Source organism: Hippocampus guttulatus, chromosome 2 (assembly GCF_054856545.1).
Source record: "Hippocampus guttulatus isolate MCC_2025c chromosome 2, RoL_Hgut_1.0, whole genome shotgun sequence".
Classification (NCBI taxonomy): Eukaryota; Metazoa; Chordata; class Actinopteri; order Syngnathiformes; family Syngnathidae; genus Hippocampus; species Hippocampus guttulatus.
In genome coordinates, this window is record NC_141262.1 from 19,872,501 (window position 1) to 19,886,866 (window position 14,366).

General features: G+C 42.9%; 1 protein-coding gene across 3 annotated transcripts in view; it reads right to left on the reverse strand.

Moving 5' to 3' along the window:
• Positions 1–14,366, reverse strand: part of fgf13a (fibroblast growth factor 13a) — a 105,133-nt gene that overhangs the window by 15,172 nt on the left and 75,595 nt on the right. For all 3 annotated transcript variants that reach the window (XM_086101204.1, XM_086101201.1, XM_086101203.1), the window contains 2 exons: positions 13,675–13,785; positions 2,926–3,029 (listed from right to left, as the gene is read on the reverse strand). In XM_086101204.1, the coding sequence (XP_085957330.1) occupies positions 2,926–3,029; positions 13,675–13,785 (215 nt within the window). The remainder of the gene's footprint in view (positions 1–2,925; positions 3,030–13,674; positions 13,786–14,366) is intronic.

Genomic DNA, 14,366 nt, shown 5'->3' on the forward strand with positions numbered 1-14,366 from the left:
CAAAAACAAATCATGATAATTAAATCGAACGGAAAGAATTAAACAGTTTGCACTATGAATAATGCAGTGCAGCTCCTACTGGTGTGTGCAATATAATAGAAACGCAGACACACAACGAAGAGCTTCACAACAACTGTAAGCTACTCCGTAAACTCAGTACTGGGCAGATGCACCACTTGTGTTCAAATAGCCGTTGCTAAAAGCGTTGCAACCTCGCCACACTGAAAATATTCATGAGCCTATCTATGGTGTTTTGCATTGTTTGTCAGCATTACGCTATGCAGACTTTCCAAAGACCAAGATATGTTGTTTTTAAATCCACAATTCTCTGCTTTATGTTACGTGTGACACTAAACTTCAATTGGGAATGGCACGAAAGGGCTTGATGCCACCATACGACACTCGCGGATAAATAAATAAATCAGATAACCTACGGCTCATATCTTTGGATGCCACTGCATTTAAGTCATTTGTAAAACTAGTCCGTAGTACAAAGTTGAACAAATGAAACCAAATCCGAGCAGAAAAAAAAAGCCCAACAACAATCTTATTTATCACTGCTCGCATTTTTATCTCATTAATCTTACATTAGGCTGCATATGTTGTTTTATCGACACACTCAGCAAATATTATTGAATCTTCCTCATTGGGAGCCATGGACTCCTGGAGTGCTGAGATATAAATACAGTATGTCACTGTGGAGTACGGGAGGGGGGTTCAGATTGTGTCGTCTCTAGCAATTAGCGTGATATTTTCCCCACTGGTGTGCTAATTTGGCAAACAATTGCTCACAATTGTAAAGTCTTGAATAAATGTGCCATAGTGTCATTAGCTCACAGACACTTTTGCACTACATTGGATTTAATTGCTTTACTTCTACAACATTTAACTTTTAAATGCAAGTGACTCGAATCGAACGACTGCCAGAGGCCAAATTGCATTTACACCTAAGAGTGAGAAGGTCAAGGATGTGTGGGGAAGGGGGGTGGGGGGGCCTGAAGGCAACAATTTCCTGGAAATAGAAGAGAAACAAAACAAGGTAAATGTGCTTGTTTGTTTCAGGAAACGATTGACGCTGCCAAGTGAGACCTTTAGTCGTGCAGAACAATCTTTACTAATTTGACGACGAGGATTGTCTGTCAAGTGCATGTTTGTGTTGTGTCTTGTCCACATGCCCCCCCCCCCCCAACCCTCCTGGGTGCGCAGCCAGCCTGCCTGACTCCTCAGTGACCCGCAATGGATTTTTTTTCATAAGGTCGCATATTTCATTAAAAATAAGGGCTGCTGTGGTACCAAGTTGACAGCAAACTATTCACGTCGTTCCATTTTCGATCATTGCACCTATTCAATGCCAGACATTTTCAAAAACGGCAACCAAAAAGCTCAGGTGTTAAATTCAAGGCCCAGGCTTCAGATCTGGCCTGCCACATGATTTTATGCGGCCCATGAAAACAAATCTGGATGTTTCTTTCTAAAATTCCCAAATTGCAAATTGTCAGTTTTAATCATGTCGCGGTATCGCGAGCATCATTTGTTACCGATGACGGCCGTCCACATAGTCTGTGCTCATGCGGACACCTCAAATGGTCAAAAAGCCTTTAATAAAAAATAAATTAAAAAAAAAAAAAAGGAAATGACTGGTTGCATCAATGTAAAACTCATTCGTGAAGGTCTCAGAGCCATGAGATAGGAAATAAATAACAAGACAAGCTAATTACACAGCAAGGTTAATAGTTTTGGATTACATTCCAGTTGGTTTTTGTTTCATTTTGACTTTAGATTTTAAGTTGGTTTCTTTAAATGAATTTTGAGAGCAAATTTCGTTTAAATTTTCTGGAAAAAGCTTCACTTGAGTTAACTACAATTTTCAAACAATTGGAGCTTTCCTGAAACCTCATGTGTGATCTTAATTGACAAAGAAAAAAAAACAAGGAACGTTTTGTGATAATTATAGTTATTCATAGTTTATTTTATAAACAAAAGACACAATTTCAAGTTAGTTTTCGTTCAAAAAAATAAATGAATAAATACGAATTGCTTTTATGGTATTTTGTCAAGTGAACATGTTTTGCCAATTCTAATTTTGTTAGTTTTCATTAACTACAATAATCTTGCAAAGCAGCATAAAAAAATAGAAATTAATTTGCACACAAGCATACCTTCCTGGCTGACCAAATCCTTCTTCACTGGAGAATCACAGCGATTAATTTTTAACCAAACAGGCTAACGAGCTTATGTGTACCAAATTAAAAAAAAATAAATTAAATCCAGATTTTCAATCTTGAGGTGACATAATGAGCATGGAGATTGAGGCAAGAGGCACAGAGACAACATTGAGACTCACCAACAGCATCAATGCAAAAATTTAAACATGACCATATTTGGATATTAAAGGTTTCCACCTCACGGGGACAAAATATGGAAGTAATTATGTCTCAATTTAAAAATGAAATGACAGTGTAAAATCTGGGCGAACGTGTTACACGTGCTGAAACTGAAAATACGGGGAGAAGCTCTGAGTCGTCACTTGCTGTTTTTTTTGTTTTTTTTAAACCCAGTTGAAATAGTGTTCCCTAATCAAAGTCAACGCAATAAAAAATATTTTTGGAATATTCCACTTCCACCTCTTAAACATTGTTTACAACAACACGCAGCAGCAGCTGCCACGTTGTTCGAGGGACAAACGCCAACACAGCGTGAGCACAGAACGTCTGATCTCATTAGCATGGCTGTGGTAATAACGGCAGACGACATTTAACAGCCCGATGCGCAATAAAGTCCATCTGTCAATCCTGCGTGACGTACAGTATGTTAATTTGTAAAACTGTCCGAAGGAGAGTATAGTTGACGTCAAGGAGCAGATGTCCTCGAACGCAACCTGTTTTCAGTCCCAACAACAAATGGTGCATTTGGACGGACACTCACCGAAGTGTACAGGTAGCCCTCACTGTTCATAGCCAGGTAGAGTTTGGTCTGCACCCCCTGGATGGCCACCACTCGCAGGCCGACAGGGATAAGGTTGAACATCGCTGGAGAGAAACACACGAAAAGCAAATAGAGCACATGTGATGGACTTCGATTGAAGTTTCCAGTTCAGGTTGTATTCATTCATCCTCTAAGAACCAATGCAAAAAAAATGCATTTTATATATTCTTCAGAGCCCCCCCCGCCCCCATCCCCACACACACACACACACAAAATATCAAGTCATCCTACTTTTTAAAATACAGTGGTACCTCTACCTTTGAAATTAATTGGTTCTGGAAGAAATTTCTTAACCAGAAAATTTTGTAAGTAGAGACACGTTTTCCATGTAAATGCCCTAATCTGTTCCAAGCTCCCCCAAAATTCAGACATAAATGTTTTCAAAAGCATAAAAATGCATCACAATATGCAGCAAACACATGTTACAAATTAGATTATTGCACAATAAATGAGAGTTGTGCATAATGTAAGAAACAAAGAATAAAGAATAAAAATGATGGTCATTTAATTTTTAACTGCGTTTTCATTGTTTTTTTATCCTCTTCAGTTCATGTTCTCTCTCATAAGTGATTTTTGCCTGGCGTTTTGTCACGAACTGATCCAAGGACGTTTGCTTTTGTCGGCTCTGAACAATCCTTCGAAAATGTCGAAGGCAAACATCAGCATAATGAGCGATCGCACGACTGGTCAATACTTTCTCTGGGTGATTCACATTTACGTAAAACTTAACGACTCATGGCCCGAGGGACAAATGACAATTGCGGTGCATAGACACATATCTATCTATCTACACACAGACGCATACGGTAGAGGTCCCTCTTAGCCAATGGGATGCCAGGATGATGCTCGGTAGTAGCAGCTATAAGTATGTTGCGTTCAGGAAAATCGGAGCTGCGAGTATAAGGTCATACTGTATTTTTACCTTTCGTATCTTGAAATTTCTTTCATAACAATAGGCAATATTTTCTTGTTGAGGCGTTTCGTAACTTTCGTATGCAGAGACGTGCATTAATAGAGGTACCACTGTATGCCCTTGTACCAAATGGTTGAAGTGTCATTTGCGGAAAAATAAAGGAGCATAATGGCAAAAACGGGAAGAAAAAAAAATCCTTTCATGGCCAGCAAGTAAACAGAGCATGTCTTCACCCGTAAAAAAATAACCTTCTTTCATAGTTTAGTAGCAAGCGAGTATCAAACTAATTTCAACATGCAATCACTGTAGTCAATCTGGATTTACAATAGCAGTATAAAATCAAATTACACTTCACAGCCCCGAGGCCAATGCAAATACAACTACTGCTTACTCGTGCTTTAAAAAGCATCATTAAAGACTTTATTGCATGTCGCTGGTTTATGACCCTGAATGTAAAAGGTGCTGCTGAAGCTTCAAAAAGTGTCATGCACACGTTATACTATTGACTTGGGTTTTAATGATTTGGGATGCATATTCACAAAATGACGACCAGCCTAGTTCAAAACGAACACATTAAAGAGACAGCAAATCCTCCTTTTGCATTTTAGATGCTGACCCGCGCACACTTTCATGTACAAGGTTTGTGTCACGTAGAGTGTGAAGCGTGCAAGCTAAGAGAGCCGACGGCAGCAGCAGCCTCGCTGGTCAATGAGGTACATCTAATTAATATCAGCCTTGTGTTGTATCAGAGCGTCTGTGTTCCATAAAATGCTGGCAGGGAACCCGCAAGCTGAGTCGAAAGAAACAACACACTACCAATAGTCTTTGCTAATGCAGACAACAAACAGTGAAACTTCGCTGCTGTGGGTTCTTTTCTGGAAACGCTCCCAAAACAGTGCTGCTCTCAGCAATGATGTAACAGTCGCACCATGAGTTTTGTTTTTCTAAAACAAAACAAAAAAACAGTACAATACCTCTGAACACACACAAAAAAAAAAAGAAATGTTAATTTGCGACACGGTCTTCCTCAAAATACTGAAAAAAATATGTACATCTGCTATACATGGTTAAAATGTACGAAGGTGTAGCCATGTGATTAAAACCGTATCATTTTCCTCAAACTCTCACCTGGAATGGGGATATTCACCACAAAGACGACCCCCCCAGCCCCAAAAAAACAAAATGTGATATGTCTTAGGACAGAACCTAGTGGAACACCATCTCATACTTTCATGATTCCCAATGTGATTTACATTGTCAAATCGATTCTCAGCAATGCGCAATTTGGGATCATAAAGAATAGTGGACCTGTTTTGAAGTGCTTATTTTGAACATGAAGACATTGAAGAAGAAAAAAACCTAACAAATAAACAATGAAACAGTTCTCCATGTTTAAAAAGGAAAAGTGAAAAATGTAATCCATGTAGCAGGAGTTGAAATCAGAAGTGCATGTTCAATTGTGGTTTTAGCTAAACGTTTTCTGCTGCAATAGCTTGTCAAGTTTGCAGTATGTTGGATAGCTACAACTCAGACCAGTGGAAAACGCGTAGCATGAGGTTCCCAACTCATTTGCGAATAGAAAGTCTTTGTTTACTCATTTTTTATTATAAAATATGTTATTGCCGAATTGATGTGGGGTTTTTTTGCCATTAAATTGATTGTTTTTAACTCAAGACTATGTGTTCCAGTGTCCATTCCCACATCTCATATCAGTTGCGCTGTAGGTCACAGCATGTCCTGAGAATGGTCTCTGTCTTTAGACGCCTCTGAGTAAAGTGCACCGCAGCAGCTTTTTAGATGGGCCAATACATTCATCCTTATCACCTAAACGGTGCAGGACACCACCAAGCTGCATTGGCTTGTCAACTGTCAAGTCTTGGCGAGCCAAGGGGTTCGATACCCGTCTCTTGGCCTGTCTGCACGTCCAACTGGACTCGAGCAAGATACGAAGACCCGATTGCTCCTGAGGGGCAGCACTGCGGCGGTCACGACACCGCATGATTGCACAATTGTGAGGTAAATGGAATTGAAGGCAGACCGGAAAAATCACGAGTCAGGCAAAAGGTATTGGGGCACACTTTTTCCAAACAGGAAATGAATGATTTATAATTAGGGGTTGGCTTTGATTCTTTAAGCACCCCTCCTCCTACCCCCACCCCACTGTTATTTATCGCGGACAGGGAGTGATAGTACAGTTTGTGACAAATTGTACTTTGAGAGAGTATTCCACTGTACCAATGTTGGCGTGTAAGAAATCGACCTTCCCTTAATAGCGGAAGCATGTTTTCTTCCGGTTTTCTCTTCTGTCATACACGTAACATGTCAACATCTCTCAACGAGGAGTCTTTTTATAAATGCCCTCCTCCTCACTGAGGTTACGCCGCTCATGTTGCAACACACGTACGCACACAATCAGTCCTCTTCAGTTCACATGGATTACCAGCCGCTCAATCTCAAGACGGGGGAGCCCAATTATTTCCTGGTTCCTGGAAAACACCCAAGAACCCTGAAGGAGGGGAGCCGGTGCGGGACTCTAACTATACGCTGACCTTTGCCAGTGAAGAGATTGCTGAGGGGGGAACTGAAGGACACATGGTTGGGTTGATTGCCCAAGTCTGTCTTCGAGTTTCATACTTCAGCAATTTCCATTCTCCGGCGCCACAAACTCACGAAGTGCATGCATATGTATTCCAACCAATCATCCTCTTCCAATAAGTTGTAGTCTTGTCTGTGGCGAACTATCATGCCGCCGTTTCTATGTAAAAAAACAACATCTTTTTGGTTTAACATTCACAAATTCACCAATGTATGTTTTTTTTCCCCCTGTGGAACATCTCCTGAGCCATTTCTTGAACATCTCAAAATCACTTTGTGTTTTTGTGTTCCTTCTATAATGCTTTTAGATGCCACAACAAATTTGACTAGTACTGTGTATCCTCTCCAAGAGCACTGGAAAAGTGAGGCCACTTTTAACATTCTGCGGAAGACAACAAATATTTGGATTGGACAAAAATGTGACAAGAGATCAATGTTTTAGCTTGAATTTATAGATCTTTACATTTTTATCTGGCACACAACTTAGAAGATAACATTGTAAAGAAATGCACCAAGTATTGAAAAATACAGGTTGACTGGAGTGAATGAAGACTCTGGCCTCGCTTTTCGTGGCCAGCCCAAGTCGAGCGTGAGGCGCAGCCTACATGTGCGTGGAGGAGAGTTGTACTGGATGCTAGTAATTTTACAGTTGCGTGCAAGCTTACGTATTAAAAAACTAAAATGGTCGTCTGCAACGTTGTGGGAGTGAACACAGCAGACTCCAATCGTTGGCAATCAAAATCAATGTTCATACTGCAGCTCAATTCCAATTTTATTATTTTTTTGCCCATATGCAACACATATTTGAATTTTTCATGCAGAGCGAACAGTATTTTTTATTTTTTTTTCAAATCCAACCTGGACCTCTTTCGTATGTGGATATAAATCGGATAAGTCTGTGATGTGTCCACAGTGTGAACATTCATCCACATACATCTGACCTGTACACCATCAAAAGTCCAGGAGAGAGTGCAACAGGAGACTACTGACATCACTCGTAAATCTGCAGACACTTAATTCCATACGTGCAGCAATGTTGTGACATCATCTTTACTAGAAGTATCCATTGAATGAGGAGATCAAGGACTGTTACCTCATATCCCCAAAATATTTCTACCTCCTCCCACCTCTACACTCTAACTGCGCCGCAATACAAAATTGACAAATTGGTAGAAGTTGGAGATAAGCAAACTTCTTCACACACTAAAAAAGACAAACATGTGAACACATCAACTCACAGGGCCAATTAATGACGTAGACTCCCTGAAGACACACAACCAACTACATGATTGTCACCAGGTGTGGCAGATGGACCCAGTTGCACTCAATAGCTTCTGATTAGGTGTCAAGTCAAGTCAAGTCAACTGTATTTATAGAGCACTTTCAAACAGCCATCGCTGCATACAAAGTGCTGTACATGGAGCAATTTAACATGCACAATAAACAGTAAGACAAATCGGTAATAAAGGCGGTAGAAAGCACCAAACAGTAAAACCAAGAACAAATCTAAGTCATGCTGAGTCGAAAGCCAAAGAATACAAGTGAGTTTTGAGGAGGGTTTTGAAGATGGGCAGCGAGGAGGCTTGCCGAATGTTCAGTGGGACGTCATTCCAGAGAGAGGTACCAGCAACAGAAAAGGCTCGATCCCCTCTGAGCCTGAGTTTAGTTCTTGGTACTTCTAATAATGTCTGGTCCACAGACCTGAGGCGCCGGGCAGGTGTGTAGGAGCGGATGAGCTCAGAGAGGTAAGGTGGCACGAGATTATTCAGAGATTTGAAAACAAATAAGAGGATCTTGAAAATAACTCTAAAATGTATGGGGAGCCAGTGAAGAGATGCCAGAGTAGGAGTTATGTGCTCCCTCTTACGAGTACCAGTCAAGAGGCGAGCAGCGGCATTTTGGACCAGCTGAAGGCGCTTAATGGAGGACTGGCGGACTCCAAACTAAAGGGCATTGCAGTCATCGAGCCGGGATGTGACAAAGGCATGAATTACTGTCTCAAAGTGTTCATGTGAGAGGAGAGGTTTTATTTTGGCCAGCTGTCTAAGGTGAAAGAAGCTGGATTTGACAACGGCACCAATTTGCCGATCAAGTTTGAAATCACTGTCCAGTTTAAGGCCCAAGTTTGAGACTGTTGACTTAAGATAAGGAGACAGGGGGCCCAGGTCTACAGGATGGGATGTACAAGGGCCACTGGGACCAAACAATATCACCTCTGTCTTCTTTTCATTGAATTTCAAGAAATTTTGTGCCATCCAGGTTTTGATTTCTTCCAGACAGGATAGGAGTGGCCTTAATGAGAAGGCGTCTTTCTTGCTCAGTGGGACATAGATCTGGCAGTCATCTGCATAGCAGTGGAAGGGAATACCATGTTTCCTTAAGATGGAACCCAATGGGAGCAGATACAGCGAGAACAGCAGAGGCCCCAGAATTGAGCCCTGTGGAACACCACATGACAGGGGAGCAGTGCGTGACTCAGAGCAGCCAAGGCTGACACAAAAGGTTCTGTCAGCTAAATAGGACCTAAACTACTCAAGAACACTGCCGCCAATGCCCACCAAGTGCTGCAAACGAGTCAGCAGAATACTGTGATCCACTGTATCAAATGCTGCAGTCAAGTCCAATAAAACTAGACACACGTGGTCTCCAGCATCATTTTCCAGGAGGATGTCATTAGAAACTCGTAACAGGGCTGACTCCGTGCTATGCATTGTCTTGAAACCTGACTGGAAGACCTCCAAGATGTTATGTTCATCCAAGAAAAATTTCAACTGCATGTGCACCACTTTTTCCAGAATTTTGGAAATGAAAGGCAGTTTGGAAATGGACCTGAAACTTGACAGCACATCTGGATCAAGACCAGGTTTCTTGATCAAGGGTTGGACCACAGCATGTTTAAACTGTTGGGGAACTATACCAGAAGAGAGGCTGCTGTTGATGATATCCAAGACCGATGCGCCAACACTCTGGAGAACCTCCTGAAAGAAGTGCGGGGGAAGAGAGTCGCAAGAGGAGCCAGATGGCTTCGTCTGGCGAACTACATCTTCCAAAAGCGTCAAGGACACAGTTTCAAGAGAATTTAGCACAGCTGAACATGGAACATGGACAGAGGGGTCAGATGCGGTATTTGAGACCGGAGTCCTAGCTGTAGAGAACTTATCAATGAAAAACTGCAGGAATCTGTTGCACATCTCGGGTGAAGAATCCGAGCAAGTAGGCAGAGGGGGTTTGAGTACAGAATCTATCGTTTTAAATAGTGCGCGTGGGTTGTGACGGTTAGCTTGAATAAGGTCCGACAGATATTCTCTTTTGGCCTCTTTTACTGTGAGCTGGTAGTTACGCCAGCAGTCTTTCCAAATTTGATAAGAGACATGCAATTTGTCTTTTTTCCACTTGCGTTCGGCTTTGCGACACCCCTGCCTAGCTGCGCAGGTAATGTCGTTAAACCATGGCTCGGGTTTAGGTTTTGGGAGCACAGTTTTTGAAGGAGCCACCAAATCCAGGATGGCACGGCATGATGAGTTGAACCAAGAGGTGAGTTCCTCTGTGTTAGACGAGGGTACGCAAAAGTTATTAAAGGCATAAGAGAAACGACTGGCAGTGCGAGGGTTAAAAATTCGTCATTTACAAGGAGCGGCAGATTTCACAGCAGCATGCGATAAGACTACGTCAAATAAAACTGCCATGTGATCAGAAATCTCATTTTCAAGGACTTCCGATTTGACACCGGTAGGCCATAAGCAAGGACAAGGTCTAAAATATGTCCTTGTTCATGTGTCTGGCTGGTCACATACTGCACAAAATTAAAAGAGTCGATAAGTCTTAAGAAGTCCTTTGCTAGTGGTTTTTCCGGACAGCACACATGGATATTAAAATCCCCCATTAGGAGGGTATGATCATATCTCAGCCTGATTTCCGCAAGAAAGGTTGAAAAGTCGCTTAAAAAGTATTTTTTTTGGAGGACGGTAAATGACAGCACAGAGCACGGGGAAAACACGACCAACTTCAAAGAAGGTTGCTTCAAAGCTGGTGGCCGATGTGGTGAATGTGCACCGTTTACATTTGAAATTGTTCTTAAAGATACTCACCGTTCCTCCACCACAGCCTGATGTCCTCGGGGTATTGAGGAAACCACAGTCGGGTGGCAACAATTCAAGCAAAGCGTTGTACTCACCAGTACCTGCCCAAGTCTCCGTCAGACACAGGAAATCCAAGTCATTGGAAAGGAAATACTCCCTCAGAATATGGGTCTTGTTCGTCAGCGACCGGGCGTTTAACAACGCGATCCTTGTGGGAGTAGCAACGGGAGGGATTGCCTCTTCCGATCGCCGAGCCCGGGGGAATTCCCTCAAAAGCTTTCGCTGAACAACTCAAAATGTATCCACTTTGGGCTCCGGTACTCTGGAATGTCCTACCTCTGTTAAAATCTTGACATAAGACTTATTTCTACACTCACATTTGGTTAAAGCACGTGTAATAGACAACTTGCTTATCGCCATGACTTTCATCTGGATTTTTGGCATGTTTAACTGCCACTTCCCCAGATGCCTACCACTTCCACAAATACTTTATTTTGATTTTTAACTAAATTGATGGGCTATATTGGGATATAATTTGCACTTCCTGACTTTGTTCTAGCTAAGTCAAGGGAGTCACGATAACAAGGATCAAGCCCTTCTTCTTGCTTGTACGTGCGTGTGCGTTTGAGTAGGTCCTCTCCCACCATCACAAGACACCAATAGCTCCAAGAGGACTGCACTCCCCGTCACCATGGAGACAAGCGCACCCAGCACCTAACAACGCTATTTTTGGAGTCCCGCAAAGAGATTCACTCTCTCTTTTTTTCCAATTTAAGCAACACTCTTTAATTTGCTCCTGAAAACTTTTGCGGGGGCCAGTTTTTTTTTTTCAAATGCAGGTGTGGACGGGCATAACTGGATGGCTTTCTTTTCTTTTGGAGATTGGGGACTCCTGCTGCTCGCTGCATCGTAAAAGTTGCTGCTATTTCATTTGGGCAGAAGATTGGACGAGGTGTTATTTCAGTGCAGATTGCAAATCCTTTTCTTCAGCAATATCGCAGGGCGGCAAAGTGGATGTTTCAGACAGGTTCATTAAACAGTGCACTGATATAAAAGCACAGCTAATTATAAGCGGCCCATTGCTGCTGCATTATCGCCGCAGCAGACAAGTGGCTGCGCTGTTGCTTTACCATTGAAATGCTCTTTAATCTGTCTTGGAAAACAATGAGCAGGTGGGTGGAGAGGCAGCGATTGGGATGTATCGCTTTACACAACTGCGCGCCGCACACAAAGACTTTCCCACGTGACCCCATAAGAAAAACGAAAAAGAAAAAATCACTAAAAATAAGTAGGTTCAAACATACTGTACATCAATTTGTCAATTTGATCCAGTTTGGGTTACATCGTACAAAACAACCTAGAGAGGTGGGTCAAATTGACCCAAGTAAAGGATCAGTCCCTGTTTTTTAGCAAATTGGGTTATTTTTGACCCAAATGTTATGACAGTGATCGAGTGAGCCCATTCCGCGGGACCGCAACGACGGCCCACCGATCTGCTTATCCAGGAACGAACAAACTGCACTGGGGCACCATCTGGAAATTTCAGGACTCTAAAAACAGTTGGGTCAAAAATAGACCAAAGGGGCCAAAAAGGGGCCGACCTAACGTTTTGGGTAAAGTATTTAAACCAAAAGGCTGGGTCAAATGAATATCCCACAAAACAAAAAAGTTGGGTTCCAACTCGAGCTGAACAATGAATTGTATTTTCTAAGTAATTGCGATTTGACAAAGTGGATCGGTGCAGCGTCTGCTGTGATGCGGACGTTGTATCGGTCTGTCGTGGTGAAGAAGGAGCTGAGCCAAAGGGCGAAGCTCTCAATTTACCAGTCGATCTACGTTCCAACCCTCATCTATGGTCACGAGCTATGGGTCGTGACCGAAAGAACGAGATCCCGGATACAAGCGGCCGAAATGAGTTTTCTCCGCAGGGTGTCCGGGCTCTCCCTTAGAGATAAGGTGAGAAGCTCGGTCATCCGGGAGGGGCTCAGAGTCGAGCCGCTTCTCCTCCACATCGAGAGGAGCCAGATGAGGTGGCTTGGGCATCTGATTCGGATGCCTCCTGAACGCCTCCCTGGTGAGGTGTTCCGGGCATGTCCCACCGGGAGGAGACCCCGAGGAAGACCCAGGACACGCTGGAGTGACTATGTCACCCAGCTGGCCTGGGAACGCCTCGGGATCCCCCGGGGAGAGCTGGAAGAAGTAGCTAGGGAGAGGGAAGTCTGGGCTTCCCTGCTAAAGCTGTTGCCCCCGCGACCCGGCCCCGGATAAGCGGTAGAAGATGGATGGATGGATGGATGGATGGATTTTGTTCTCACAAAGGCTCCGGTTGAAATGGTCATTACTTTATTAGCGGAGGGGAAGAGGGGGGTTCACAGAACGCTATACTAATGCCGCCATGCTAGCTTTCAACTTTCCAACATACTTGACCGTTTTCACCTCGCATGGTTAGCAAAACTTTGCATGTGTAGGGATTAAAAATATATATACACTGTGTATAAAAAAAACTCACCATCTCCGTATGTTGTGTATTTTGTGATGTTTAGCTACCGTCGTATGTCGGAGATCATGTATACGGAAGCGTCTCTCTGAGGCTGCCGGATGTCTGCCGCCATTCTAAGGGCTGACGGCGATTTCCGTTTCTCCAAAGTTTGAGCACACACAAGGAGACAATAGTGTACGCCTACGTGAGCCATGAGAAATAAAAAGACATCTGTGCAAAGTTACCAAGTGGTGATATGTTAAGAGGCTGATTTCAGCCCTATGCTTCGAACCAAAAGACAGTCCAAAATATGTTGATTGATGAGACGCCACTGATGCTCATTCTTGACTGAAATAGAAAGATTTTTACATCATAAGTAGGTTTTATCTTACTTTTCCTACCGGTTGACATGTCTGATGTTACTAACTGGAGATCGGGTCAACTTTCATTTTATCCATGTATGTTGTCCATGTTTGAATACTGTATCAGGTTTCATGAAACAAAGTGATATGTAGGAACTTTATATTTTCTCAAAAACAACTAAAAGCATACAAAGGCTATTGAGCGATTTGAGTGTGAGTTGCACAGTCAGCATGTTGCCATCGTGTTCCCCTGCGACTTACTGTAGCCGTTGTCCTCCTCCTTGGTTCCATCAATGGTTCCGTCTGCCTGCAGCTGCAGGTGGAAACCCTGTCGACTGTACAGCTTGGTCACGATCCCCTTCAGCTGGGGCTCTGCGGAAAACAGAAGAAGGGTTTTGGACACGAGCAGGGGATATGTGAGAAGGCTCTTGTGTATATGTTGTGATGACTCTTCATTTTCACCTTCGTAGTCACCAAAGCAACATTTCATTTGCGAGGGCATCGGCGCAAGAGACAAGAAGCTGCCTGGTGCTGTTAAGCAGCCCTTTCATCTCACTGATACTCCCATCTGACCTTCCCCAAAAGCTTTCTTGCGATCCTATCCCGGTCACAGATACATACAGATTGATTCTACGAGATGCGATTGAAAGAAGTACTTGAGTTGGAGGGTGTTCTCACGCTCTGGGTAAACAAACTTGGGGTGATGAGTCAGCAATTTTCAGTCAGATATAAATACAAACAACATGTAAGGCTTGAAGTGAATGGAGCGGTTCACTTGTTAACATTAGCAAAGTGAACGGAAAGTGGTTCCGGTTCAGGTCTCATTATGTTGCATTTCCATCTCGAAGTGGTTTCACCTGTGAAGTGGACGAGAAATCGAACTGGATTCATTTTCTAATGCAATGTCAATGTAAATCGGCACATTTCTTCAGCCTCTCTTTTTGAGTTCCATG